The sequence below is a fragment of the Leucopleurus acutus genome (genome assembly GCF_964270905.1).
Source record: "Leucopleurus acutus genome assembly, chromosome: 16".
In the NCBI taxonomy this organism is placed as follows: domain Eukaryota; kingdom Metazoa; phylum Chordata; class Mammalia; order Artiodactyla; family Delphinidae; genus Leucopleurus; species Leucopleurus acutus.
The window spans coordinates 1,201,077-1,226,483 of record NC_139158.1 but is presented as its reverse complement, the minus strand read 5'-3'; the positions used below and the strand labels follow the sequence as shown (position 1 = coordinate 1,226,483).

General features: G+C 63.4%; 1 protein-coding gene across 1 annotated transcript in view; it reads left to right on the top strand.

Annotated features, from left to right (window-relative positions):
* MAD1L1 (mitotic arrest deficient 1 like 1) overlaps positions 1-25,407 on the top strand; it is a 318,780-nt gene that overhangs the window by 277,459 nt on the left and 15,914 nt on the right. Inside the window, exon 17 of the mRNA XM_082856688.1 lies at positions 6,055-6,245. Coding sequence (XP_082712814.1) covers positions 6,055-6,245 — 191 coding nt within the window. The remainder of the gene's footprint in view (positions 1-6,054; positions 6,246-25,407) is intronic.

Genomic DNA, 25,407 nt, shown 5'->3' with positions numbered 1-25,407 from the left:
CGTGACTCTCGGGTCCTCAGGCGGGCGAGGCGCTAGCTCTCCTGTGCACGTGAGCGTGCACGGCCATACACGTGGACGCGCACACACGCATGTCCCTGCCTCACTGCACCCTGTGTGGCTGTCTCCCCTTTGGTTAAATCACTGTTCAGCACTTGGGATCCTCTGACCTTGTATGTGTTTCTTACGGCTGGAACGGGTGGCGTCTCGTTCCATGGGCCACATCTCCCGTCCGGGGCAGGTGTCGGTTTGTCGTTCTGTCCACGACTTGCTGTCCACCTCATTCTCTCGGTCCTGGTTCTCCCCTTGACGTGTCTGATGCCTCTGGAACCCCCGGCCGAGCCACTCGCTTCCTGGTGCTCAGAACACAGCGGGCCGCCCGTCAGCTGTAGGCTTGCGTTCTCGTCCTGGGTTAGGGCTCGTTGGCGTGCTCTGAGCCATCGTCACGCTCTGTCTCTTGAGCCCGGGGAGACGCGGCCTTGGCCTCTGGAGGCTCTTGTGTGGTTTCCTTGATGTTTTCTCTGTCCCGCCTTCTGTAGTCTCTTCATGTAAGACCCCTATTAGTTGGATGTTGGAGCTCCCAGAGTCTCGTTTCTTCTCTTCTTTGCTGTCTTCCACCTCTGTTTCTGTTTGTCTCTGGGAGGTGTCTTCTGCTCTGTCTCTGAGCCCCTCTGCGGACGCCCACGTGATCCCGGCCCCAGCGCGGGGCGGCTCTTCTCTCTCCCGACCAGGTTCGTAATGTTCTGTTTGTCCAGGCTGTTTGACTGTTTACATTAGGAGCTTCCCGCTGCGTCTGGTGACCCCTGGTCTGTTTCTGTGGAGGACGCAGGCCACTCTCAGGGGCTCATCCGCGGGACACAGAGGTGCGGCTCCAACCCCCTTCCCAGAAGGGCCGCCGCCCAGCTGCGGGGTGGGGGGGTTGCTCGGCAGGGAGCTCAGCCGCCAGACCTCCCTATTCCTCCACCCCCGCCAGGCGCAGAGATACCCGGCGAGGTCACTCCCTCTGGGCCAGCCCAGCCGTGGCGACTGAGGGCAGGGCGGGGGTGTGGGTCAGTGGGGTGTAGGAGGGCGGCCGCAGGCGGCTCCGGGCAGTGTCTTGCAGGTTGGCTTCTCAGGAAGCGAGCGTCTGAAAAGGACCTGTGTGCGTGGGGTTGGACTCAGGTCTCCTCCCTGCCGGGGGTTGGGGGGACCTGCCCTGGGGCAGGAGGAGCCGGGGGTGACTCCTCGCACAGACCCTCAGACCCCCGGTTCCTCGGCCGCTCCCACTGCTGTGCTCCGGCCGCCCCCCAGGGCCACTGACCCGTCTGCCTGCGTCCCCGTCCGCTTCTCATCCTCGGAACGCGTGTCTCCCCTCCCTCTCACGGTCTTTGCAGGAGGGAGAGGAGGAGGGACACGTGCTCGCGGATAAACACGTGCTCGCGGGTGAACACGTGCTCGCGGGTGAACACGTGCTCGCGGATAAACGCGTGCTCGCGGGTGAACACGTGCTCGCGGGTGAACACGTGCTCGCGGACGAACACGTGCTCGCGGACGAACACGTGTGTTCCACGCGCGAGTCGGGGGCAGGGGCTTGCTCGTGTTTAAACTCCCTCAGGGTCGTCTTCCGGGGTGTGGTGGAGAGTTTGTGGAGAAGCGGCGCCTTCCACACCGCAGGCTCCTTGAGATGCCTGGGGACACGGTCATGGCCAGAGGACCTGGTCCTCCCTGCCGAGCTCGTAGCTGCGGGAGGAGGCGGACGTCGAGCAAAGCGTGTCTTAAAATGCTCTGTTGTGCTACGATGACCGCCGAGATGGGAAAGGTGGGGCCCACTGGGAACAAGGTGGGAGGCCACACCCCTCCAGGGGCAATGGATGGGGGTTAGTGCCCAGGTGGGAGAGGCCGCCCAGGCGCCCGCCGAGGCCCTGAGGCGAGAGCAGGGCGGCGCCTTTGGGGTGCAGCAGCCAGTGCAGGTGGACGTGGAGGGGCAGAGGCCAGGGGCCATGGCGGGGCTGTTAGGCCACAGCTTCCCTTAGGAGCTCAGAGTCCTGTCCAGATGACTTGGGCCTCACGCAGGACAGGCTGGCCCTGGATCCTGGGCAGAGGGCGGAGTGTGAGCCCCGAGAACAGTGGCTGGCCTGGGCCGAGGCCCCTCAGAGCTCGGTGGCCGCGGCAGGAGGCCTCGGGCCTGGAGTCTGGCGACCCCGGGTTCCCATCCCAGCTCTGCGCTCTCCCACGCCAGCTGCCTTCCCCGCGGGGGCTGGGCCTGCTGCGGCGGCGGGAGGGCGGGGGGCGGTACTTGCTGTACTGTCAGAAACCTCTGGACTCGGACGTGGGTCAGGCCAGCCCGCCAGCAGGGAGCCACGGCCTTGAGGGGTCCCAGAACGGAGGCGCTCGGAGCAGGCGGTGCTGCTGGAGGTCTGTCTGTCCACGGGGCACAGGAGCAGGATGGGCTGGCCAGACTGGCACAGGCCGCCCCGTGGGCACGGCTCAGGCCCCCTGGCAAGGGAGGACTCGGATGAGAGGACCGCTGGGCCTGCCCCTGAGAGCCTCGCCCACCTTTCAGAGCATCTCTGCGGCCGTCTTGTCTGCGTGTGCATCTCGGCCCCTCCCGGGACAAAGCGGGTGTAGAGGGCAGTGCTGGCTGTTGGCTTCAATCCCCTCTGAGGGGTCTCCATCCCAGAGTGTGGGCCAGCGAGCCGGAGTCTGACCGAGCGCAGGGGGAGCTGCTGCCGGGGCCGGGCTCCCCTCGGGACCTGAGAGCGAGAGCAGAGACCTTTTCGCCGCTGCCGCCTCCATGCCCTGCCCTCAGCCTGCAAACTCATAAGAAGGAAGTTGAATGGCTGAGAGGCAGGTGCACTTTCAGTAAAACAGGCACGGCCGGGCTCTGCAGAGGCCTGGCGTGGCCGGCTGCCCGGCCGGCTGCCTGCCGCTCGCTGGCTGTGCCCAAGCCCTCGGGTAAACCCGTCTCCAGATTCGGGGCCGGGACCTGGATCTCCGGAGCCGCGAGCCCGTGAACGCGTCTTCCTCCTGGCAGTTCTGCTTTCGGGTGAGGCGCTCTCTCTTACGTAACGGAGTGCAGTTTAGTTTTGAGCTTTCACAGCTGCCTCCTGCAATTCCAGGAGGGTTGGGGCTGATGACGAGGCGGCGTGGGGGTCAGAGCCATGCCAGGGCCTCTCGGAAGCGGCTGGAGGAGGCCAGGGGCCTGGGCCAGAGAGCGGACGGCGCTGCCCCTTGATCTCCGATCTGTCCCCGCCTCCACCACCTCCCTCCTCCCTCCCCAGGGACTTGCAGAGAGCCCCGAGAGGGGCCTGGGAGGGAGAGGGGCCTGTGGGCCGGGGGCGGGGGGGGGGCGTGGGAGGAGGTTCGGCTCAGAGGAGAGACAGCCAGCGGGCTGGAGGGCAAGATTCAAAGGGCAGGAGAGGCAAGACAGGGCCCGGCCGAGACTGGGCCGGTCACGGGGGCCTCAGGAACATCTCAGTGCAGACCGGCTCCCTGGGCTGGCGGGGAGGGCAGGGGAGAGGAGGGGAGGGGCCCTTGGCTGGGCCCAGGCGTGAGGCCGTTGGGCCCGAGTGTCTGGTGACCCCGTCCCCGGCACGGCCGAGCGGGCTGGGACGTGCACACGGCGGTGAGGTCTGGGGTGGGTGGCCCCGGAGCTCAGCGGAGCCCTGGCAGCCACTTGTCTGCGGCGCCGGCTCTGCCTGCGTGTGGCCCTGCCAGGTCAGGTCCAAGGCTGGCCGCCAGCCCTCGATGTGACAGTTGTGACTGTGCCTGCCGGTGGGCGCAGATTGGGGTCACTGCAGGCTCCGGAAGCCTCTGGCCTCTGGGACCGCAGAGGAGCGTCTTGGGGGTGCCCCGCGCAGGCCCCCGTCCCACCAGGGGAAGCCTCAGCTCGCTCTGGGAGAGGCTGAATCAGAGCACTGCCGCTTCCAAGGATGAAGGCCTGGCTTTTCTTATTTAATCCAAACCATTTTGTGAGTCACTCATTCACATGTATGTAAGCGACTGAGCTACGAGGATCGCGGGCGGGCAAGACGCTGACTGTGCCGCAAGTCAGAGTGGCGCTCGTGGTCCCTTCCCTGGACTTGCCTCTGGGCGGGCTTTGCTGGAAGCAGCACCCCTCCTGCCCCACGTGGACCAGGCCACCGGGGCCAGATGCCCTCGGCCTCTGGCAGCCGCTGTGACCTGGAGCAAGCCCCCGCAAGCCCCACATTCCGGCCCCGCCTCGTGGGCTGTGAGGGCCACGCTGTGCCGGTACGCGGCAGATGCGCAGAGCATGGTCCCCGAGCGCGGCAGGGGCACGTCTCCCCCGAGCGGGGAGGCCCCGTCTCTGTAGGAGTCTGTGAGCTGCGGAACAGACGGCCTTTTATGCCTGAGGGCAGAGGGGATGCTCACTTCTCCAAGATCGGGCTGCATTTATGACCAAACTTTAATTTTTCCCATTGGGCCCCTGAGAGGTACTCAAGGCAGCGCCGTCTGACACGGGGACACGTCACTGCACGCGCTCGGTCAGTGAGTTTTTCCTTCTGCTGACGCGTCCATCCTAGGTGGTCTGGCTGAGAGACAAGGGAAGAACCTGGGGTCAGAGCTGCCCGTTACCCTTTTGATCTCATAGTCTGATTACTCGATCGATCAAAGGCTCCACACCCACGTCCCCAATGGAGAGGCCCTCAGCTCCGGAACGAGAGTGTCCGCAGGGCCGCTGGGCCGGGTGATGGATGGGGGCAGTCCGGGCAGGGCAGGCGGCAGGCGGCCAGCCAGCCAGAAACACAGGTGCCGTGAAGAGGCTGCAGGGCGCAGTGCTAGCATCAGAGCTGGGGGGCGGCCGATACCAGGCTGCCCACAGAGCTGCAGGCTGTGGAGACAGGACGTGGGATGTGTGTGCAAAACCCTGGCACGGTACAGAGTGTGTGAGAGGTTAGGGTGGTAATGTTGTCGGGAGTTTGGTCCTGGGGGCAGACAGCCCTACCTCCGCCGTGGATCGGCGGCCAAGCCGCCAGTCGCTTGTGTCCGTGCTTGTGAGGCGGGAGAGACCCTGCACCCGCCTCGCAGCCACGTGGCGGCAGCAGAGCGTGTTGGGGCCTGTCGGGTAGCTGAACCGCCCCCCCGCCCCAATCCTCAGCCTCCGGCCCTGTGGCGTCCAGCTTGATTGTCTAGAACGGGGCGGGGGGTCCCTCTTTCCTGGAACGCAGGCTCCCTGCAGGTGACCCTGACTGCATCTGCTCGTCTTAAACCAGCACGAGACACGCTGGGTCCTGCGGGTCAGTGTGAGGAGGGAGGACGGTTGTCCCCACCGCAGGGCGGGAAGGGCAGGACTCACAGCAGGCTGTCGGCTCGAGGCCTAGGGTTTTCCACACCCCCTGGGCGGCTCCAGATGGGACCCAGGAAGCACCTGGCCTCGGAGGCAACTCGTGTGCGCTGAGCGGAGCCGCCTCGCTAATTCACGGGGGAATGAATCAGGGTTTAATTACTGGGAAGGCACCTTGGGTGGAGGATTTGTGGGAATTGCTACGTGCCTTCCCGATGGCTTCACACAGCTGGTTTCTCCCCGCGCGGCTGTACACCTGGCAGGGGCAGCAAGCGGGCCTGAGGGTCTCTGTCCTGAGCCACCCAGTCAGAACAGGGCTGGGGCGTAAAGGATGGTGGGCCCAGGGGTGCCTCGCAGACCCCACCACCCAGAGAGCCTGTCTTCTCCCAGCGGTCTGGGCTCTGGGCGGGCAGTGGGGAACCCCAGGCAGCGTGGTCCACATCTCAGATGACCTCCGCTCTCTCGGCCCCCCCGCCCCGCTGCCTCTCAGCGGGCTTGGACACCCAGCCCTGGCAGGGATTCGGCTGCAGACGGGGAAGCGTTTGTCGGCTCGTCTGGTTGGTGCGGGCAGACCCAGGGCTGCAGTCTCAGATGGAGGGTCCCCATCTGTGCCCCTGCCTGGAGGAGAGGGGTGAGCCCGGGCTGCTTCCCGGCTCGTCCTCCCGTCAGGAGCCGCGTGAGGCTTCCTCACCCCTCAGCCGGCGCCCTCTGCCCTTCTGCGTCTGTCCTTCCGAGACTGGCTGGGGAGCTGACTGCCTCTCTCGTCCCCTCAGATCTGAAGAAGCAGGTGGAGAGTGCGGAGCTGAAGAACCAGAGGCTGAAGGAGGTCTTCCAGACCAAGATCCAGGAGTTCCGGAAGGTGTGCTACACACTGACGGGCTACCAGGTGGACATCACCACAGAGAACCAGTACCGGCTGACCTCCATGTACGCCGAGCACAAGACCGACTGCCTCATCTTCAAGGTAGGAGGCGCTGCACACAGCCGTGCGCACAGGACGCCGACGTCCCCCGACGGACAGCCAGCCTCCCCGAGCTTGGCACCGCAGCCCTGACCCCCGCAGGAAGCGGGCGCCCCCAGGCCCCTCACGGCCCTCCTCCTCGGCGTTGGCCCCATCCTTGGGGGCAGCAGGGCGGGGGCTCCAGCGTCAGCAGTGCCCACGGGAGGGCTGAGTAACGGGGTGAAAGTCAGGATCGGGCCAGGGAGGTGCCCCTGGTGCTGCCAGGCGTGCAGCCGGACGGCGGCGGACAGGCTGAGGGAGAGGAGCTGCCAGACCTGTGCCGCTCCTGCGGCCAAGGGCCGTCAGGCTGGGGGGGTCCCTGCTGGCGGGAACTCTCAGCAGATCACTGGCATCTCTACTTGCTGGTCCCCGAGGGCACTGAGTCCCAGACGGGAAGCACCCTGCCCACGGCTGCTGCCTGCCCGCCGGCTCAGGGCAGGTGCAGAGGGTGAGCTGAGGACGGGGAGCAGCCGGAGAGAAGGTGCACAGCACAGACTGGCCGCGCCGTGCAGGGTGCCCGCGGCCCGCGGGGGAGGGGAGGTGCGCTGAGCCGCCTCGGCCCGCGGCAGCTGTGACCCCCTTGGCCAGCTCACTGGACTCTGGGGGACTCAGGGCCCTTCCCACCCTGGCCCCGGGGCTCAGAAGGGCTTCCCTGGAGAGCCGAGCCTCCGTGGAAGGGTCTTGGGTGAGCTGGCGGGAGCAGAGGCCGGCCCCGCGCTGCCTCCCAGCTCTGCCACCTGAGGCTGGCGCACAGGTTCCCGGCCGCGGATCGGGCTGGGGAAGGATCTCAGGTCACGGCGGTTGACTTTATTTTCCCAAAGGTGATTTTTCAGGCAGGAGGAGGGTTGAAGGCAGAGTTAGAAACAGCTGCGCTGTTGCAGGTGAGGGCCCTCAGGTGTGTGCCGGGGTGATGGAGGGCTTGGGCTCAGCCCCCGGGCTCTGCTCGGGGAGCTGCGGCCCGGCCCCTGCTGCCGCGTGGGTGGGAGCTGCCTGCCGGTGCCGTTCCATTCAAGGGAAGGCAGGAGCTCAGCTCCAGCTTCTTCCCGCAGGGCCCGGCCCCCTTCCTACCTGCTCCCTGAGGAGTGGGGCTGGAGCCTTCAGAGCGTTCCTGGAAGGATTGTCCCGCGTGCGCTGGCAGCCAGGACGCCTGTTGAGCTGAGCAGGTGGTTGGGAGCTCCCAGAAGCTCCACGTGTGGGCAGGCCGTGTTCACGGCCTTGCTTCTCCTCCCTGCCGTCCTGTCTGCTGTGGTTCACAGGAATTTTCCTCCCCTCCCCTCCCCTCTAAAGCCCCGGGGACGGAGAGCGCCCCATGGCCGGAAGGAGGAGACTGACCGTAAGAACGGCCACAGGGCACAGCTCTGAGCCTGCGGTGCCCGGCGGGCAGTCGGGTTTGCCGGCCGCCCCTCTCCTCCCTGCCTGGCCTTCGTCAGGGCCCGGCCTAACCCAGGGCCTTGCAGGATTGGACTCGGGCGACAGGCAAGATGCCGGACACAGATTCTAGAACGTGTCACACCGAGCTCGTGGCCGGCGTGGCCACTGTGCCTGTCTTAACTGCTGAGCCGGAGCCTCCAAATCTGTAAACCGGGGATGCGGTGACGTCCTCCTGCAGGGGCACACAGAAACCCGTAACGCTGTGAATGCACGGTGTGGCCGGGCCACCACCCGGCTCCTCGCCAGTCCTAGATTTACTCGCCCCAGTCTCCCGAGGCCCGAGCCTGGCTCGGCTCCCGCCGCAGTGAGGGCTGCGGGCACGGAGGCCGGGCTTCGGTGTCCCCCTCGGGGAATGGGCATATGCCTTCCCCACGGGGCTGGTCCTGTGGGTCGTGGCCCCAGCGAGGTCTGGCTTGTGTGAGGGCGCCAGCGCCCCTGGGGCCCTGCTGTGCCTTACGCTGACCTGCGGCTCTGAGCCACTGTCCGGGCCCTGCCGACCGCTGGTGTTCAGGGACGGGCACTCTCTCCGCTCACCGCCCAGAGCCGTAACCGGTGCAGACGTGGCACCGAGTCAGGAGGTCCCCGAGGCTAGAGCTCCTTCCCGTGGGCACCGTCACCCAGAGTCAGGGCCGTGAGTCCAGAGAGGCCCAGGCGGGGCCCTGCTCTCTGGGACACCGACGGGACCGGGGCCCAGGGACCCGGGCGGGAGGTGACCCCTGCCCCGTGTGCGTGCACCCGCCCGTGTGGAGGGGAGGCGGGGAGAGGAGCTGGGTCCCTGGGCCCTCCACGAGGGGGCGTGCCTTTGTTAGAAGTAAGGAACCAGTGCTCGTGTGTTATGGCCGTAGAGTCCGTGGTTCACCTCGTGTCGTACGGTTCTGTGGCTTTTGACAAATGCGACTGTCAACGTCCCACGGAACACTTGCACGCCCTGAACACCCCAGCTGCGTGGTCGCTCGCTGTCTCCGTGGTTTTGCCTTTTTCCAGAACGTGGAGGCACAGGGTCTGTGGCCTGCTCAGACCGGCTTCCTTACTTAGTGATTCGCACTTGAGGCGCCTCCAGGGTCTTCTCTTGACTCGATGACTGACTTCGTTTTCACTCTGAGCAATCGTCCACTGTCTGCGTGGACCGCAGTTCATCTGTACCTCGCCTGCTGAAGGACACCTTGGTCGTTTCCAGGTGTGTCTGCGTGGACCGCAGTTCATCTGTACCTCGCCTGCTGAAGGACACCTTGGTCGTTTCCAGGTGTGTCTGCGTGGACCGCAGTTCATCTGTACCTCGCCTGCTGAAGGACACCTTGGTCGTTTCCAGGTGTGTCTGCGTGGACCGCAGTTCATCTGTACCTCGCCTGCTGAAGGACACCTTGGTCGTTTCCAGGTGTTATTAGCAGTTACGGGTATAGCTGCTACAGACAGCTTTAGAAACTTTTCCGGCCACTTAAACACGCAAGCTCGTTCTTAGCTCGCAGGTGGTGCAGAAGCAGGCCGGGAGCTGGATGCGGCCCGCGGCCTGGGCGTTCCCGCCCGGGACACGCTGCTTCTCCACTCAGTGCCCCTTCCCTCTGACCCTTACAGCCCAGCTTGGGCGCGGCCTCCCGGAGAAGCAGAAGCCGCCTTGGGTCCCTTCGTCCTCCCCGCCTGGCCCCGATGAGAGCCCATCCTCGGGGCCAGGCCACTCCCAACACCTGCCAGGGAGCTGGTATTGTTCGGGGCCTGGCCCCGGGTCCGGGTTGGGCGGCAGTTCACGAGGGCCCAGGAGCAGGGCGCAGGGTGAGCGTGAGGCCGGAGAGCTGCCCCGGTGGCCCCTTGTCACATTTTGCTGGGCGGTGCGTCTGCTCCTCCGTGTGGCCGCCTCAGGGCCTGGCCCTCAGCCCCCTCCGCATCTGGTGTGGCCCAGGACTGGCAGTGGTCAGTGTCTGCCGGATGGAGATGACTTTTGGGGCATGGCTGTGAGAACGCCCCGTCAGGTCGTGGGACGGCGCTGGACTCTGGGCCAGAGCCACGGAGCTGTGTCTCCTTCACGTGGCTTCGTCCGTGTGCCGCCAGGGCGTGTGGACGTGTGTGTAGGGGACCTGGCGCTCAGACACGTACACCTTCCCCATCTGCCTCTGTCCGGTTGTGCCCGGGTCAGTGCACCTCCTGGGGGGCCCCACGGGCACCTGCTCCTGAGAAATCAAAATACAGGTTTGGGGGAGCGCCGAGGGGTGGAGTCCCCAAGCGGCTTTCCGAGGCTGCGAAGTACAGGTGGTAGGGAGGCAGCTGGGAGGGTCCCGACCCCCCAGGAGCCGGGCAGCTGCCAGGCCATGTGTCAGCCCCACCCATCTCGCACCCAGAGCTTTCCCCTCATGGCCAGACCGGCAGGGATCCTGATCCCGCCGTCTGGGATCTTTGCCTGCCCCCCGGGGCCCCGCGAGGTGCTGGCCTGAGGCTGAAGGGACTGGGGCCCACACAGACCCGAGGCCCTGCCCCTCACAACATCCTCCAGCACATCCCTGCTTGCTGGGCCCTGAGGATGGGCAGAGCCGGCTCCGTCCCAAAGTCGTCCAGTTGTCAGGGGACAGAGACTCAGGCTGAGGCCCCCCGTGGCCCTGCTGCCCGCCCTGGAAGGGGCCAGGTGTGCAGGCTCCCTTGAGCGTCCCCGCCTCCCCTTATTCAGGCGGGCCTTGCCAGGGGCAAGTGGACACAGGCCACCTCTGCTGCCTCTGGACGTGGGCGTGAGCTTCCAGCCGCCTGCCCCTTCCTTTTGAAGCGGTTGGGAAGGAGCAGAGTGCGTGTTTGTGGGCCTGCCCTCACCACGCAGGGAGCAGACCCCTTCCGCCATCCTGGCTTACGGGGCCCCGCACCCCGTGGGCCCTGCCCTGGCACCGGGCACTGGGACAAAGCCGGGCCCTCAGCGTCCTGCTTGCTGGACACGGGCCACCAGCCTCCTGAGCTCCCGGGACAGGGCGGGAGGGCCGAGAGGGGCAGCCCATGGAGGTGACGTCAGGAGGAAGGGAAACTGGGGGGGCGGCGGAGGCGACAGGGGCCTCCCAGGTGTCTTCGGCCCTGACCCGTGCCTCCCTGGAGAGGGTCGCCCGGTCCCCGGGGGCAGGGCGGGAGAACGGCACAGCCGAGGCCAGACCAGGCAGAAGCTGGAGCCGTGGGACTGGCGACCACGCGGCCTGGCCCAGGTGCCCAGCGCAGGGCTGGGGCCGGAGCAGGTCAGCGGGAGGGGTGCCTCAGAGCTGCCGTGGCGACAGCTCTTGCCTAGAGGTGGGAGGTCGCAGGGGCTCAGAGGAGCAGGGACGCCTCACGGCCCCTGGGCTCCCCTCGGCAGGTGCTGACCTGGACTCTGCCCCCCACGCCAGGCCTCTGGACACCGTCGCGGCCGCGCGTCACTGGGGCTCCTCCTTGTCCGGGGACACCTGGCCTCCGCCCAGTGCTCACAGCCACAGGCTGGACTTGGAGGCTGGCGTTATGCTGCACGGCAGAGAGTTGGGGCAGCGGCTCACCAGGGCGAGCTGAGAGCAGAGGGCCTGTGATGGGGCATCGTGGCCCCGGCTTCTCAGTGGCTGAGCGGGGCCGACCAGCCGGGTCCGGGCGGCAAGCAGGTGGCAGGCAGCCCCTCGTGGAGCTGGTGCAGGAACTGGCCCCTGGGGCCGGTTCCCTGGCAGGTGGCTTCCTGGAGGCTTCATCCACAGGCTGGGGCCTTCATATTGGGAGAGGGGCTGGTCCGAAGCCGGGACCCCAGCTCGCTGAGGCTGGGCAGGGAGGTCCTTCCCCCTCTCCGTTCTGCCGTCTGTCCCAAGACCCGGGCGTGGAGTCCGTGGTTTGACGGAGGTCAGGCACCGGGAGCAGTGACTGATGCAGTGACCCGCCCCCCCCACCCACCATCTGTGCACGAGCGCCGAGATGACCCCGGGAAGGAGGTGGGAGGAGGCTGGCTCCGCAGGCACCGGTGTCCCCACAAGGACTTCGGCCCCAGCGGCTCAGGCTTGTTGGACCCCAAGCCGGCGGGGGGCCTGGCCCTGGCCACTCCAACCCCCAGGCCACTCCCTGGGGTGCTCTAGGATCTGGTGGCATCTTGTAACTGAATACGGTTCACCCGTGATGGGGCCAAGGCGCAGGCAGGTGAGATGCAGGTGTGGGTGACTTCCGGGCCACCCGGGGCTGTGTGCTGGCTGGGCTCCCAGCCCCACGCTGCCCCTGGTGGGCGCCGAGGCAGAGGCTTGGGTCTGGGGGTGGGTGGGCTCCAGCCAGCAGGCAGGCGAGCGGGACAGGTGGCCCTCCCGTGCCCAGTGGCTGCTGGCAGGTCTGTTCGCTGAGCAGAGCCGTGTCCCTCAGCTCTCCCCCCGGCCCACCAGCCCCACCCCAGGGTGGAGACGGCCAGCAGAGTCGAGCCAACCCTGGCTTAAATCCCAGCAGCGCCTCGGCCGAGGGCCCTGGTCTCCCCGGAGGTGCCCGTGAGGGGCCAGGCTTGCAGTGCCAGTGGCCGGCGGCCTCGGGCCAGCTGCTGGGCCGGGAGGTGGCGGGTGTTTGGCTGTAGCCCTGCCCGCGTCAGGCCTGGGGTGCGGTCTCGCCCAGCCTCCCCACCCTCCGTGGTTCACCTCCGTGTTCAGAGAACAATCAGGTCTTCAGAGAACAATCAGGTCCCCAGGTGCTCAGACTACCTGGTCTCCCCTTCACCTTACGGACGAGGAGGCAGACCTCCTGGGAGGGCAGTGGCCCCGGTCACTCCACGCCGAGTGTCCAGGAACTCGAGTTGGAGTGTCTGTTCCGAGTTGGCTGAGGGACAGGGAAAGCGGGGTTTGCTTCGTCTTCTTTTGTCTTCGAAGCGGAAGCGCTGGCCGTCGGGGCCGTCGGCCGCTGCCTCGTCATCCGTGCGTAGACCCGACCTGACTGTGACCCGGGTCGTGCAGGGGCCCTTCCCACCAGCTCAGCCCGGGGGCCGGCCTGGGTGCCGTCCCCTCCTGGGCCGCAGTGAGCAGGTGCAGTCAGCCTCCAGGCCCCCGGCCACTGAGGAGCTGGACAGCGGCCCCCAGGCTCAGAAAGCCCTGGGGCTCCCTGGGAGGAGGGCCGATAACCCGCTGGTCTTGATGTGGTTTTCCCGCTGCCCACGCGACGTGGTTCATGGACCAAACCCCTGCTCCGACCTGGGGCCCGTCACAGGCTGCTTAGGGACCGTGTCCCCTTCAACAGGCCTGGTAGGAGGGCACAGGGCCTTGCAGCGGCCCAGCTCTGGTCTCCGCGCCGCCGGCCAGTGCCGCTGTGCGGTCAGCCGGGGCCTGGCTCAGAGAGGACGGCGAGCCGGCCCCGCCAGGAAGTGGGGGGCTGAGAGCTTGCGCCGGGGGGCCGGCCGGGCAGACGGCGTCCTTTCTCCTTGGCTTTCTCCCCTGACAGGCGGTCGGGACTGTTCCCGGGCTCCTGTCTGAAGGAGCCGACTTGTGGGGCCTCCAGGCTCCTGCCGTAACAATGAGCTCCAAGTAGACGCTGTAATTTGAACTTGCCTGTCTTGGCGCCGCTGAACTTCAAGCGCGTTGCTCAGAACGCGTGCTGACTTGAGAGCCTCGCGGATCTGGCTGGGCAGGCGTTGCAGTGTCTCAGGAGGGGCACACAGTGTGCTCTGGCCACGGCCCATCTGCCCGGACACACCTGCCTCCTGGGAGGAGGGTGAGAGCCAGGGCTCGGCCTTATCCGGAGGGCCCCCCAGCAGAGCTGCCGCTGCCCGTGTTTGCCGGGCCCTTCTGTGGATGGGGGTGGGCTTGTGGGGGGACCTGGAGTTAGGTTTGGGAGCCGTGGGGATCCCAGGGCACGGCCCTCAGCACAGGGCAAGGAGAGGCTGGCGACGTCGGGATGAAAGTTGACAAAGACGGATAAAGAACCGGCCGACGGGCTTCCCTGGTGGCGCAGTGGTTAAGAATCCACCTGCCAATGCAGGAGACACGGGTTCCAGCCCTGGTCCAGGAAGATCCCACATGCCACGGAGCAACTAAGCCCGTGCGCCACAACTACTGAGCCTGTGCTCTAGAGCCCGCGAGCCACAACTACTGAAGCCTGCACACCTAGAGTCCGTGCTCTGCAACAAGAGAAGCCACCGCAATGAGAAGCCCGTGCACCGCAACAAAGAGTAGTCCCTGCTCGCCGCAACTAGAGAAAGCCCACGCGCAGCAATGAAGACCCAATGAAGACCCAACGCAGCCAAAGATAAATAAATAAATTTATCAAAAAAAAAAAAAATAATAACCGGCCAACTTGGCGTAGAGGGAGTGCTGCGTTCGGGCTCGCTGGAGGCGGTCGGGAGGAGGCTGACCTGGGTTGGACTACATGACAGCGTCTCCCCAGGAAATTGAACCGTTTCCTTCCTGTGTCCCTGGGTCCCTGGCAGTGTGAGTCAGCACAGTGCAGTGGAAGAGCTGGTCTCAATTCCATCATCTTGTGCAAAGGCCCTGTGGTCCAGGAGGCCTGGGCAGCCTCAGGACTGAAGCCAGGCCATGGGGCTGAACCCCAGGGTTGCAGAGGAGCCTGGTCTAAGGGAAGGCGGGTGAGGGCCGCGGCCTGGGAGTTTCGGCAGCGTTGGCCCTTTGTCCCAAGAGCGGTGCAAACTCATTCGGGAGTTTTTAAGAAAAGGGAGTCAAGGGCTTGATTTGACATTCAGAAGTGAATGTGGGGAGGTAGTGAGTGGAGCACGCAGTCCGTGAGCCTTGCCCTGGCCCTGCGGTTGCAGCAGCAAACCCTCTTCCAGACAGTCCTGGTGGGGGCATGGGGGGTTGTGTGCATGGGGAGGGCGTCCAGCAAGCATGAGGAGCTATCAGACCCCAAGGGCCCTGAGCAGGCCTGGGGCCCACGTCGCCCTCCTCACTGCCCCCACTCACCTGTCAGCCAGACACAAGCTCACAGGTGTGTGCAGCTTCCTAGTTATGGAAACAGCTGCAGAAGATCTGTCAGGCTCAGGAGTGCAGGGAACGCCGCCGGTCTCACGCGCGGGTCCCGGGCAGAGGTCACAGCCCCTCGCCTTCTCGGAAGTGCCGTGGCCGCGGGGGAGGAAGATGTGGGCTTTTCCAAGGCAAGACCACGTGATGGGCACTGCTGTGTGGGTCAGCTTGGGCCGCCGTAGACCACGCCACAGACCGGCAGTCTGGAGCCTGGACGTCCGAGCCCGGTGCCGTCGGGTCATTCCAGGCTCGCAGATGGCCACCTTCTCTGTGTGTCCTCACGTGGATTCATTGTGCACGCACTGGGAGGCGGCGGGGGTGGGGGGCAGAGAGCCCTGTGTGTTTCCTCTTCTCGTAAGGACGCCAGTCCTCTTGATCAGGGCCCCACCCTGATTGCCTCGTTTTACCTTCGTTACCTCATTAAGGGCCCTGTCTCCAGATACAGTCGCTTGGCTGGGGGGGCCCTCAACACATGAATTTGGAGGAATGCGGTCCAGCCCGTAACTGTATGCGGCATCTCCCTTGTTTCGTCAGTGTGTATTCGATGGTCATGCAAGTCAGTACACGTCTGTAAAGCTGGTGACCTTGATTCTCTAGGCCTGGAGAGATCGGAGCCTGAAGGGGAGACCCACCGCCCCGTGGGCAGAGGGGTAGCAAAGGTCAGCCCGGTGTTTGCTGAGCCTGGGCCTCTCATTGGGCTTTAGTGACCCCCTCAAACTAGAAACCTTTCAGCAGCAGGGGGCCCCACCCAGGAACGCCCCCTAGCCCCGCCCCAGAGAGCCGGTTGCCTCCTCGTCCTCGAAGATGACCCCCAGGGGGCTTTGCCCGAATCCTTCACACGCACCAGACCCTCAGCCAGTTCCTGCGACCCCCCTTGCATCCCCCGTCAGCCCATCGCCCCGCCCATTCCCTCCAGACGCCAGGCCTCACCTCGTCCCCACCCACACCCCCGCCTCACCCAGAACTTGGCTCAAGAGACCCTCAGACCAACTCCTTCCCCAGGCTCAGGGCGGTCATCCTTCCCTGGTCCCAGGGACACCTGATTCGGGGCCATCAGCCTGGAGAGGGCCCACCAGCACCAGCTCACAGGCGCCTCTGCCAGCCCGTAAGGACCCCGGGGCTGGCGCTGTCCACTGCGAGACTGGACCCCGGTCCCGAGGCCCTAGAGGGTCACTGGGTGCCGCCATTCCAGCTCATGGAGCCACCAAGCCCCCAGCGCAGGACCACCTGCGCTTCCCTGGGTTGGGCCTCTGCCTCCGAGCCGAAGCCGAGGGCCGGGCCCGGCGCAGGCAGGAGCGCTGCCGTGAGACGGAGCCTTCGCTTGTCTCGCATGGCGGTCGGTGTGGGTGCCAAGTCTCCAGGGCAGCCGGTCCTGATGAGCTGAGCAAACTTCATTAGTTCACGTCGAAGTTTGTGGCAGGTGTCTCTCCGGGAGCCTGTACGAACCGCCTCTGGTTGCCAGGAGGACCGGCCTCCTCGGCAAGGTGACGATGGTGACATGGGACAGCCTTCTGCAGCCTCTCAGCTCCTCCCGTGTCGTAAAGAGACTCCTCTTCCTGGCTGGCCCCTCCTCCGATGCGCCGCTGTTGTAAATAATATTAAAGCATTTTTTTCCAAGGAGACCGAAGGGAGCGTGGGGCTGGAGTGGGGGAGGTGTCCTGAGACAGGGCACGGTACGGGCGCCGTGGAGCTGGGGGCTGGGCCAGCCTCTGCTGTCCGTCTTGGGGGCACAGCTGTGGTACAGGGGACAGGACGCCGTGCGGGGCCCGTGGGGAGCCCCCTCGGGGAGCTAGGGTCTCAGAGGGCCTCCGGGGGGGCTGGGTGCAGGCTGCACCCCTAGGGCAGCGTGCTCTGACTCTGACCCCTGATGGAGGTCTGAGCCCACCAGCTCTGCAGCGGGAGAGTGTCCTGTTTGCTGTCGCGTTCGCTCACTGCCCCACGCGCAAGCCGGGATCAGGAGGCCTGCGTGCCAGGTCCAGGGTGGGCGCCGAGGTGGAGTAGGCTCCCCTGGCCAGCCCTGCCCCTCAGGCCCGCCCAGTCACGGCTCTCCCCTCCGGCTTCACTGAGACACGGGGATGGCTCTGTCCCCCCAGCCACGTGGAGCCTCGGCCTTGGGCCCCAGGTTGGCGGATGGAAAGTGGTCCTGGCGTCGCTCATGGGAGGAGCAGCGACAGGACTCCTGGTCTGGGCTCTGGTGGCTTCTCTCTTCCACAAGGTCCCTCTTGTGATCCTTGGTGCGAGGCACACAGAGCACCCACCAAAGACGGGCGGACACCCCCCGGCAGAGTGACCGTGGGGCTGAGCCTCGGCGTGCACCCCCGTCCTGCGGACCCAGCGGGGCCCCAAGGGAGAAGGGAGGTGACCAGGTGCGGCTGGTAACTCACCCGTGAACCGGAGCCCCGGGGCTCGGGGGGTGAGGCGCCTGGACCGGGTACTGGTCCCCCGGGCAGTGGGGCTGGCGCACACTCAGCTTCCCCAGGGCCAGGGCCGTGTTGGGGGCTGGGCTTCCCCTTACGCTAGGGGAGGGGCTTTGGTTTCAGGGTCCTAAATTCTTAGATAAAGACAGATGTTTAAAATCCCCAGGGTCTGGGACAGGTTTACAGCTGAGGGAAGCAGCTCTGAGGAGGGTTTGGGCGGGCGGGCGGGGCTGATCTCCCGAGGAGAGTGTCCAGGCCGGAGTTGACGAACTCTGTGTGTGAGGGACCAGCTTGTGAGTATTTTCAGCTTTGCAGGCCATGTCGCCTCTGTCGCAGCTGTTCCGCTCTGCCCAGGTCACGCACGTGCAGCGGAGGGCGGCGTGGACCCGAGGATCGCGACCGTGTGCCCGTGGTGTTTCCTTTACAGAACAGCCGGCGGGTTCGGCCTACGAACCGTAGTTTCGCTGACCCTGTTCTAGGAGAGCGGGGTCTGCTTGCCAGTGACCACGGCAGCTTCCCAAGTTAGGGAGTCATTTCGCGCGTGTCTGTGACAGCTTCAGGTGCACCGGGCTGAGCCGTGCGGCCCCTGCAACCCCTGCCGCTCATCCTCTACTGGACGAGTGAGAAAAGCGGGTCCCCTGCTGTGGTCTGACCCTCCAGAGCCCTTCCTGGGGCTCCAGCCCCTACGTCTGGCCTGTCCCCTCTCTGCAGCAGCCACGCGGAGGCCAGGGTCGGGACGTCTCAGCATGGCCTCCGGCTGGCCTCACCTTTGTTGCTCCCGGTGGGCTCTGTGGACCCGTGACTGGATTTGAACCCGCTCCGCAGCCCCTCTTCCTTCCTCCCTCCTCTGCTGACACCCACCTGGCGACGGGCCAGGCTGGCCAGGCTCTGGCTGCCTTAACTCCTGCCCCGCCACCCTTCCCCCGCAGTGGGCCGGGGAGGGTGGAGCCCCTGGTCCTGCACCTGCCGGGGCTGGCGTGGCCGTGGTGTCTGGCTCTGGGTCCCCGCCCCTGCCAGCGGACGGGCCTCGGGCTCAGCCCACCCCACACGTGGACGAGGGCTCGGTGCCCCCGTTTTGTCTCTGTTGAATTCATTTTCATAGTTGCTCTATTTATAGCAAGGAGTGTTTGTTTTCACGTTACGGTGGTGACATAAAGCTTCTTTTCAAGCTAAGTCTATGTAAGTTGATAAAGATGGTTGATTTAAAGAAAAACATTAAGTAAATGAGAGCTGGCAGGCGGCATCCGCAGATGCCTGCCACTCAGAAACCTGCCGTGGGCTCACTCGCTCGCTCCCTAGCAAGGCCTGCGACGTGGCATGACTCCTCTGTCCCAGATGAGGTTTCCCACGTTTGGAAAGCGAGCCAGCTCCCAGCTAGTGGCGGCCGAGCAGGGTGGCTCCAAGGCCAGCCCCACGGCAGGTGCAGGGCCGCAGGGGGTGAAACACGCAGACTCTGGGGCTGGTGGCCCCACCGAACTCCCCAGGACAGTGAGGCGGGCAGGAGCCGGGACGGAGCGGGGGGGCGGTGGTCAGCCCGAGGCCGCCACGGCCTCTGGGACTGAAAAGAGGAAGCCCCTCTGCGTCATCTCTTTATACACAGTGCGAAGCCTGTGCTCGCTCTCGGGGCTGGGCCGAGTGGACCCCGTGGAGTCCAGGCTGGTCTCGGGAGGGCCGGGCAGGACGCTCGCAAACCAGGCACCACCACATGCATCTCCTGCAGCCTCAGCTCCTCCCACACGCTCCCGTCCACGCCACTCAAGGCTCACTGGCCGCCAGGCTCCTCCTGGACTCGCCGAGTGCACTGCCTCAGGACCCTTGTATGTGCCGTCGCCCTGCCCTGGTCCCTGAGTGCCCCGTCCAGGGCTCTGCTCAGAGGCCGCCTCGTGCACAGGCCCGTCGTGACCGTCCTTTCCAGAGGAGCCGTCGCTCTGTCCAGGGCCTCCCCAGCTTCGTTTTGTGGCTATTGTATCACGTACCTGTTTACTTTCTGTCTACGCCACTGGAGTACGGACGCTTGACAAGAGCAGTAACTGTCCGATTTGTTCCCAGTTGTGTCCTCCGCACACAGGGCAGAGCCGTGCCTGACCCATAACAGGCCCTCAGTGGGTCCTGGGTGGGTGGGCAGTGGACAGATGGACGATGCAGAAGGAAGGGATGGGCTGTCTGCAGGCTCTGCGAAACTCACGGGAGGAGCAGACGCTGGGGCGCGCCTTGAAGGCCGGGGAGCGTCTCGGGGGAGGAAGGCTCCACAGGCAGAGGACCCAGCACAGGGACGTCTGAGCCGGGGAAGCACGACACTCGCAGCGGGTGCGGTGGCCACAGTGCAGGCGTGGCATTGCTGTCCGTGTCTCTGGTCTGTGTCCAAGGCAGGTGGAACTGCAGGGAGGGCGGGGGGTGGGTCTCGCCTACTGTGATGGACCCGCTGTCAGGTGCGCGCCTGGTTGGCCGAGTGCTAGGCTCTCTGCGTGCGTGTCTCGTCTGTCCACCCAGTAAGCTCTGAGGTGGACCGTCCCTGTTCCACACGAGGGGACAGAGACTCAGAAGCATTGGCTGCCCAAGGGGGCTTGGGGCCAGGCTGCTGGCCTCGGAGAACATGTCACCCTCCGTCCCCGCTCACATGGCAGTGCCCTGATCTCGTGCATCACCTCCCAGAGGTGACACCTGGGCCGGCAGCCATTGGCACACACTAGCCTGCATCTTCTGAATCGCAGTACATGGGTCGTGAGGAGTTTCTAGAACCTGAGAATGCCGGCGCTCAGACCCGCCCAGAGCCGCTCTAAGCCAGCAGGTGGGTGAACCCACGCCCCCTTGACGCTGGTGCCCGTACAGCTCCAGAGCGGCGGGAAGGGGCATGCGGGTGTGGCCAGGGATGTAGCCGCCTGCCCTGCTGTGTGGGCATCCAGCCTCCCGCACCCTCAGGAGCCTGGGATCTGGGAGGGAGACTGTGGAGACAGGTCCCTGTGGCCACTCCCGCCCCTCCCCACTCAGCGTGAGATGCCACAGCCCCGATGCCAGCCTGCCAGCTCTGACACCCAGGGGCCCGGTGCATGTGCTCTGCAACCCCCGCCCTTAATGATGGGCGCTCCGGCACTGATTTCCCCAGCCCTCAGCCTAACCCCATGGTGAGGAAACTCAAGTTGAAATTATATTTCAAATGTTAAACCAACCAAATTTTAAAAACCCAATCACATAGAAACATGCATTTTCAAAACACCATTGTTTGTTCTGTCATGATTAATGTAAGCAGGGAAGGAGGTGTGGGCTCTGCAGGGCAGCCGGGTCCAGCGCCGACACTGCGCCCATGACTCGCCCCAGCGTCTGGCAGGTGCAGGGCAGGAGGAGGAGCCCAGCCTCAGAGCCTTCCTCTGAGCCCAGACCTGCAGGTCCCAGACCCCACCTGTGTTTCTGACCGGGAGCCTGAGAGGGTGCCGAGCTAGCACTTCTGACCGGGTGCCAGTGTCCTGGGACAGGCGTCCCCTAACCCAACCCAGCCCCAAGGTGAGGCCCGGCCTGGTTGTCCCCCTGAATGCACCCTCTCTCTCCAGTGCTTCCTTCCCACTCTTCCTCCTGGTTCGGCCTCCCTCTCCTTTCTCTCCCTGGCAGCCTGACCTGTCTGCACTTTAGATCAGCACAGGAGCCCACCTGGGGAGCCTGGTTAAGAGGCCATGTTTGTGCAGGATGGGCTGTGTCTACTGGTCAGGGGCCAGTGAGGAATAAGAGTGGTTCAGCCAGTACTACCCAAAGCCATCCACAGATTCAGTGAGATCCCTATCCGATTACCCATGGTATTTTTCACAGAGCTAGAACAAAAAAATCCTAAAAATTATATGAAACCATAAAAAGCCCAGAATTGCCAAAGCAGTCCTGAGGGAAAAGAACAAAGCTGGAGACATAACCCTCCCAGACTTCTGGCAATGCTACAAAGTTACAGTAATCAAAACAGCATGGTATTGGCACAAAAACAGACATATTGGATCAATGGAAAAGAAATAAACCCACTCACCTACGGTCAATTAATCTACGACAAAGGAGGCAAGAATATACAATGCACAAAAGACAGTTCCTTCAGCAAGTGGTGTTGGGAAAGTTGGACAACTGAATGTAAATCAATGAAATTAGAACACAGCATACACAAAAATAAACTCAAAATGGCTTAAAGACTTAAATATAAGATACGACAACATAAAATTCCTAGAACACAGGCAAAACATTCTCTGGCATAAATTGTATTAATGTTTTTTTAGATCAGTTTCCCAGGGCAGTAGAAATAAAACCAGAAATAAATAAATGGGATCTAATCAAACTTACAAGCTTTTGCACAGCAACGGAAACCATAAGCAAAATGAAAAGACGACATACAGACTGGGAGAAAATATTTGCAAATGATGTGACTGACGAGGGCTTACTTTCCAAAATATACAAACAGCTCATACAACTCAATAACAACAACAAAAAAAAAACCCAATCGAAAAATGAACAGAAGATCTAAATAGACATTTCTCCAAAGAAGACATACAGATGGCCAACAGGTATATCAGGAAAAGATTTTCAGCATCACTAGTTACTAGAGAAATGCAAACCAAAACTACAGTGAAGTATCACCTCACACCGGTCAGAATGACCATCATCGAAAAGTCGACAAATAATACACGCTGGAGAGGGTGTGGAGAGATGGGAGCCCTCCTACACTGTCGGTGGGAATGTAAGTTGGTATAGCCACTATGGAAAACAGTATGGAGGTTCCTTAAAAAACTAAAAATAGAGCTACCGTATGATCCAGCAGTCCCACTCCTTTACATATATCGGGACAAAACCATAGTTCGAAAAGATACATGCACCCCAATGTTCACAGCAGCACTATTTACAATAGCCAGGACATGGAAGCACCCTAAATGTCCATGGACAGATGAATGGATAAAGAAGGTGTGGTACATACATACAATGGAATACTACGCAGCGGTAAAGAAGAATGAAATAATGCCATTTGCGGCAACATGGATGGACCTAGAGATTATCGTACTAAGTGAAACAAGTTAAAAAGAGAAAGACGAATATCATATATCACTTATATGTGAAATCTAAAATATGATACAAATGAACTTATTCACAAAACAGAAACAGACTCACAGATGCATGGACAAAGAAAACAAACTTAAGGTTACCAAAGGGGAAAGGGGGATAGGTGAGGGATAAATAAGGAATTTGGGATTAGCAGATACAAACTACTGTATTTAAAATAAACAACAAGGTCCTACTGTAGAGCACAGGGAACTATATTCAATATCCCGTGATAAACCATAATGGAAAAGAATATGAAAAAGAATATATGTACACGTATAACTGAATCAGTTTGCTGTACACCAGAAACCAACACGTTGTAAATCGACTGTACTTCAAAAAAATTTTTTTAAATAAACTAAAAAACAATGAATGGTTCGTCCACCTCCAGAAGCATCGCCAGGCACTCAGGGCGTGGTGCTGCCTGCGAGGGCCGGGTAGCAAGCTGTCCTTCCCCCGTCACCTCGCCTGGGGTGGAGACTCAGCCATGCAGACAGAGCCCCTGGCACACGCTGATGCTGGAGAGGTCGTCCTTGTGGGGACCTTGTTGGAGAGAAGGGAGTCCTCAGGGCGTCCTGGAGTCTGGCCGCCCCGTCCCCCTTGCCCAGACAGGCACCCGGAGCTGTCTGCAGCGGGGGCTCCTACAGGCACTCGGGAGGTGCTTGTTGGAAACACATGGGCCCCGTGGGGGTGACCGGCGGGTGTGAGGAGAGGCTGGAGGCAGGGGTCAGGACACCTGAGCGACTGGTCCGCTGGCTGCCCTGAGGGAGGATGCTGGGGGCGGGGCATGGCCCATCCCTGCCCAGACCGATCATCCTAGATCTCAGGCGCCAGGCCTGACGTGGCAGGAGGTACCACATCCTCCTGCCCACGGGGTGAGGAGGTGGCCCTCAGCCCGTCAGCCAAGCCCTGAAGGTGTCCTGCAGGCGCAGGGGGAGGCTGGGTCTCCCTCTCGTCCCCCGCTCCGACTGCCCCAGGCCCCCAGCCGTGGCAGGTGCACTAGCCCTTCTCTGACAGGTGGCTGGTGACGCTGCTCATGGGAGATTGATTCCCTTTGGTGAGTTCCATCCTGGTGGTGCCGACGGTCTCCTGGGAGAACGCCAGACCCTCCAGGGAGGGACTGTGGCGGGCAGGGGGTGGGCTGCAGCCAGAGGCCGCTGGGGCTCCCTCCAACCGTCCTGGTCCCGGGCTGCCTGTCTCTGGGACGTCTCAGGGTCACGGTGCACATGCAAACGCGACGGGTTTCGGGGCCTGCCCGGCGGCCGTGCCGTCAGGCAGCAGTCTGTGTCTCCGTCCCCCGAACTCCTGCCGCACGAACCCCTGCTAATCCTGAGGGGGCCCCCACGCCCGGAATGGAAGACCTCAGTGAGTGTGTGTCCGGTGGATCCCGGCCACCGTCGTGCCCGTCACCAGGCCTCTCCCCACCCTCTGTCCCCTGAATCCGGGGGCTGCCCACGGGCGCACGCGTGAACCGTGAGGGGTCTGCCTGCCTCTGGGGGCACTACTTCCAGGCGGCTGGGACACGCGTGCTCAGAGCCCCAGCTCCGCTCCCACTGCCTCCGAGTCCCCCAAGGGCCTTGCGCAGGGGTCGGGCCGGGAGTGGCCCCGCCACGGACGCCGAGTGATTTAGCGACGTGATTACTTCCTAATGCAATACCTCACGGAGCTTTTTATTAGATTTTCTCCCTTTCCTTCCAAATGCTCTTTGGAAATAAACACCTGGGGCTGTTATACTTTATATCACTCAGTTTAATTAGCTTTTAAATCACATAATATCACCAGACCGCTCTCAGATGTCGGCTGTCTGGGCCAGGCCGAGGGACCTGGGTGTCGCCCCACGTGTCTACCCCTGTGAGGCCCTCGCAGCCGTGACTGGGGGCCCGTGGGCCTGCACCTCTCAGACGGGACACGGGCTCCACGAGCAGCCTTCTCCATGTGGCCTGAGGTCCAGGCTCTGCTGCGATGGCCACGTGCCCCGACCCAGTTCCTGGCAGCAAGGACAGCGGCCTGGAAATCCAAGGAGTGGGTCGGAGCCCCCAGGAGCCTTGGAACCGGGCGCGAGGCCCAGGAAGGCCACTCAAACGAGGCCAGCGGGAGTCGTGTTAGGACAGACCCTGTGCCAGGTCGCTCGGGAAATTAGATTCCCCCGTAAGGTCACTCACTCTGACGGAAAATTAGGCGGTATTTTCCTAACCGAGGGTGTCTGTCCCTTCTTGGAGGGGAGGTGGCCTCCTGTCCAGCATTTCATGGTGTGTCGTGAAGTCAGCCGCGCCCCGTGTGCGCCTTGTAGGAAGCCCTGTGCATCCGAGGGCAGCCCAGGTCGCCTTCCCCCCCAGGTGGGAGGCGGGAGCCCCCTGACCTACCCATCCACTCGCATCTGTCCTTGGTCCCCCTTTAGGCCCAGGTCGGGGGTCTTCTCAGGGTCCTGCCCGAGGAGCTGACCCCAGTTCTCAGCTGTGAGACCAGCTCAGCACGGCCCACGCAGCCCCTCCCCTGGTGGCTGTCCAGGGCCCGGACGCACTTAGACGCGTAAATACGCGAGTCAGCGTGGCTTCCCCTCCTGTGCGGGGTCATGCCGCCAACTGCAGGGGCGTCTGAGCGGGGCAGACGCGGGCCTGCCTGGCGTGTGAGCCTGCGTGTGTGCCCGGGTACACAGGCGTGGGTCTACTGCACACGCTCACACACAGTTGTGACAGGACGGAGGAAACGGCGTGTTGACGTAATTGTGAGTGTTGGATGTTTCTGTCGTCATGTTTTCCTAGGGTGACACGTCGTCCGTACAGAGTGAGGATTATTTTGTGTACCACAGTCAGTGTGAGCTGTTGGCTATCCCCCTGAGGCCTGGGCCAGTGACCTACGGGTGGCCCGACTTGCGCCACGGGGGCGTGGCATCCCCCGGGGACGTGGGCAGCAAGGTCACCACCAAGGCTCTGGCCTTGTCCTCGCTTGAGCCAGAGTCACGTGGAATCCTGACCGTGTTCCCAAGTGGGCCCAGCCCTCATGCTGTCCGGCCTCCAGAGCTCAGGCCCAGCCTGTGATGCGCAGTAGGGCCGGCGACACGGCACGAGCCTTCCCTCGCCTGGTCTCCCCGTCCCGGTGGGCCAGAGCCCCAGGAGACCTCTCTCCGCCATGTGACGGGCCACGTGGTGGTGACCCTCGGCCTCGCAGGCGCAGGTGGCCACGTGGGGCCTGTGGGCCCGGGGTTTCCAGGGTTCAAAGAAGCTGGAAACAACCAACATTTATGCTAAATTCCCTGAATCTGTAACAGTGGCTCACGTTAGTAAACAACGCTGTGCATCAAGGAAAACCCAC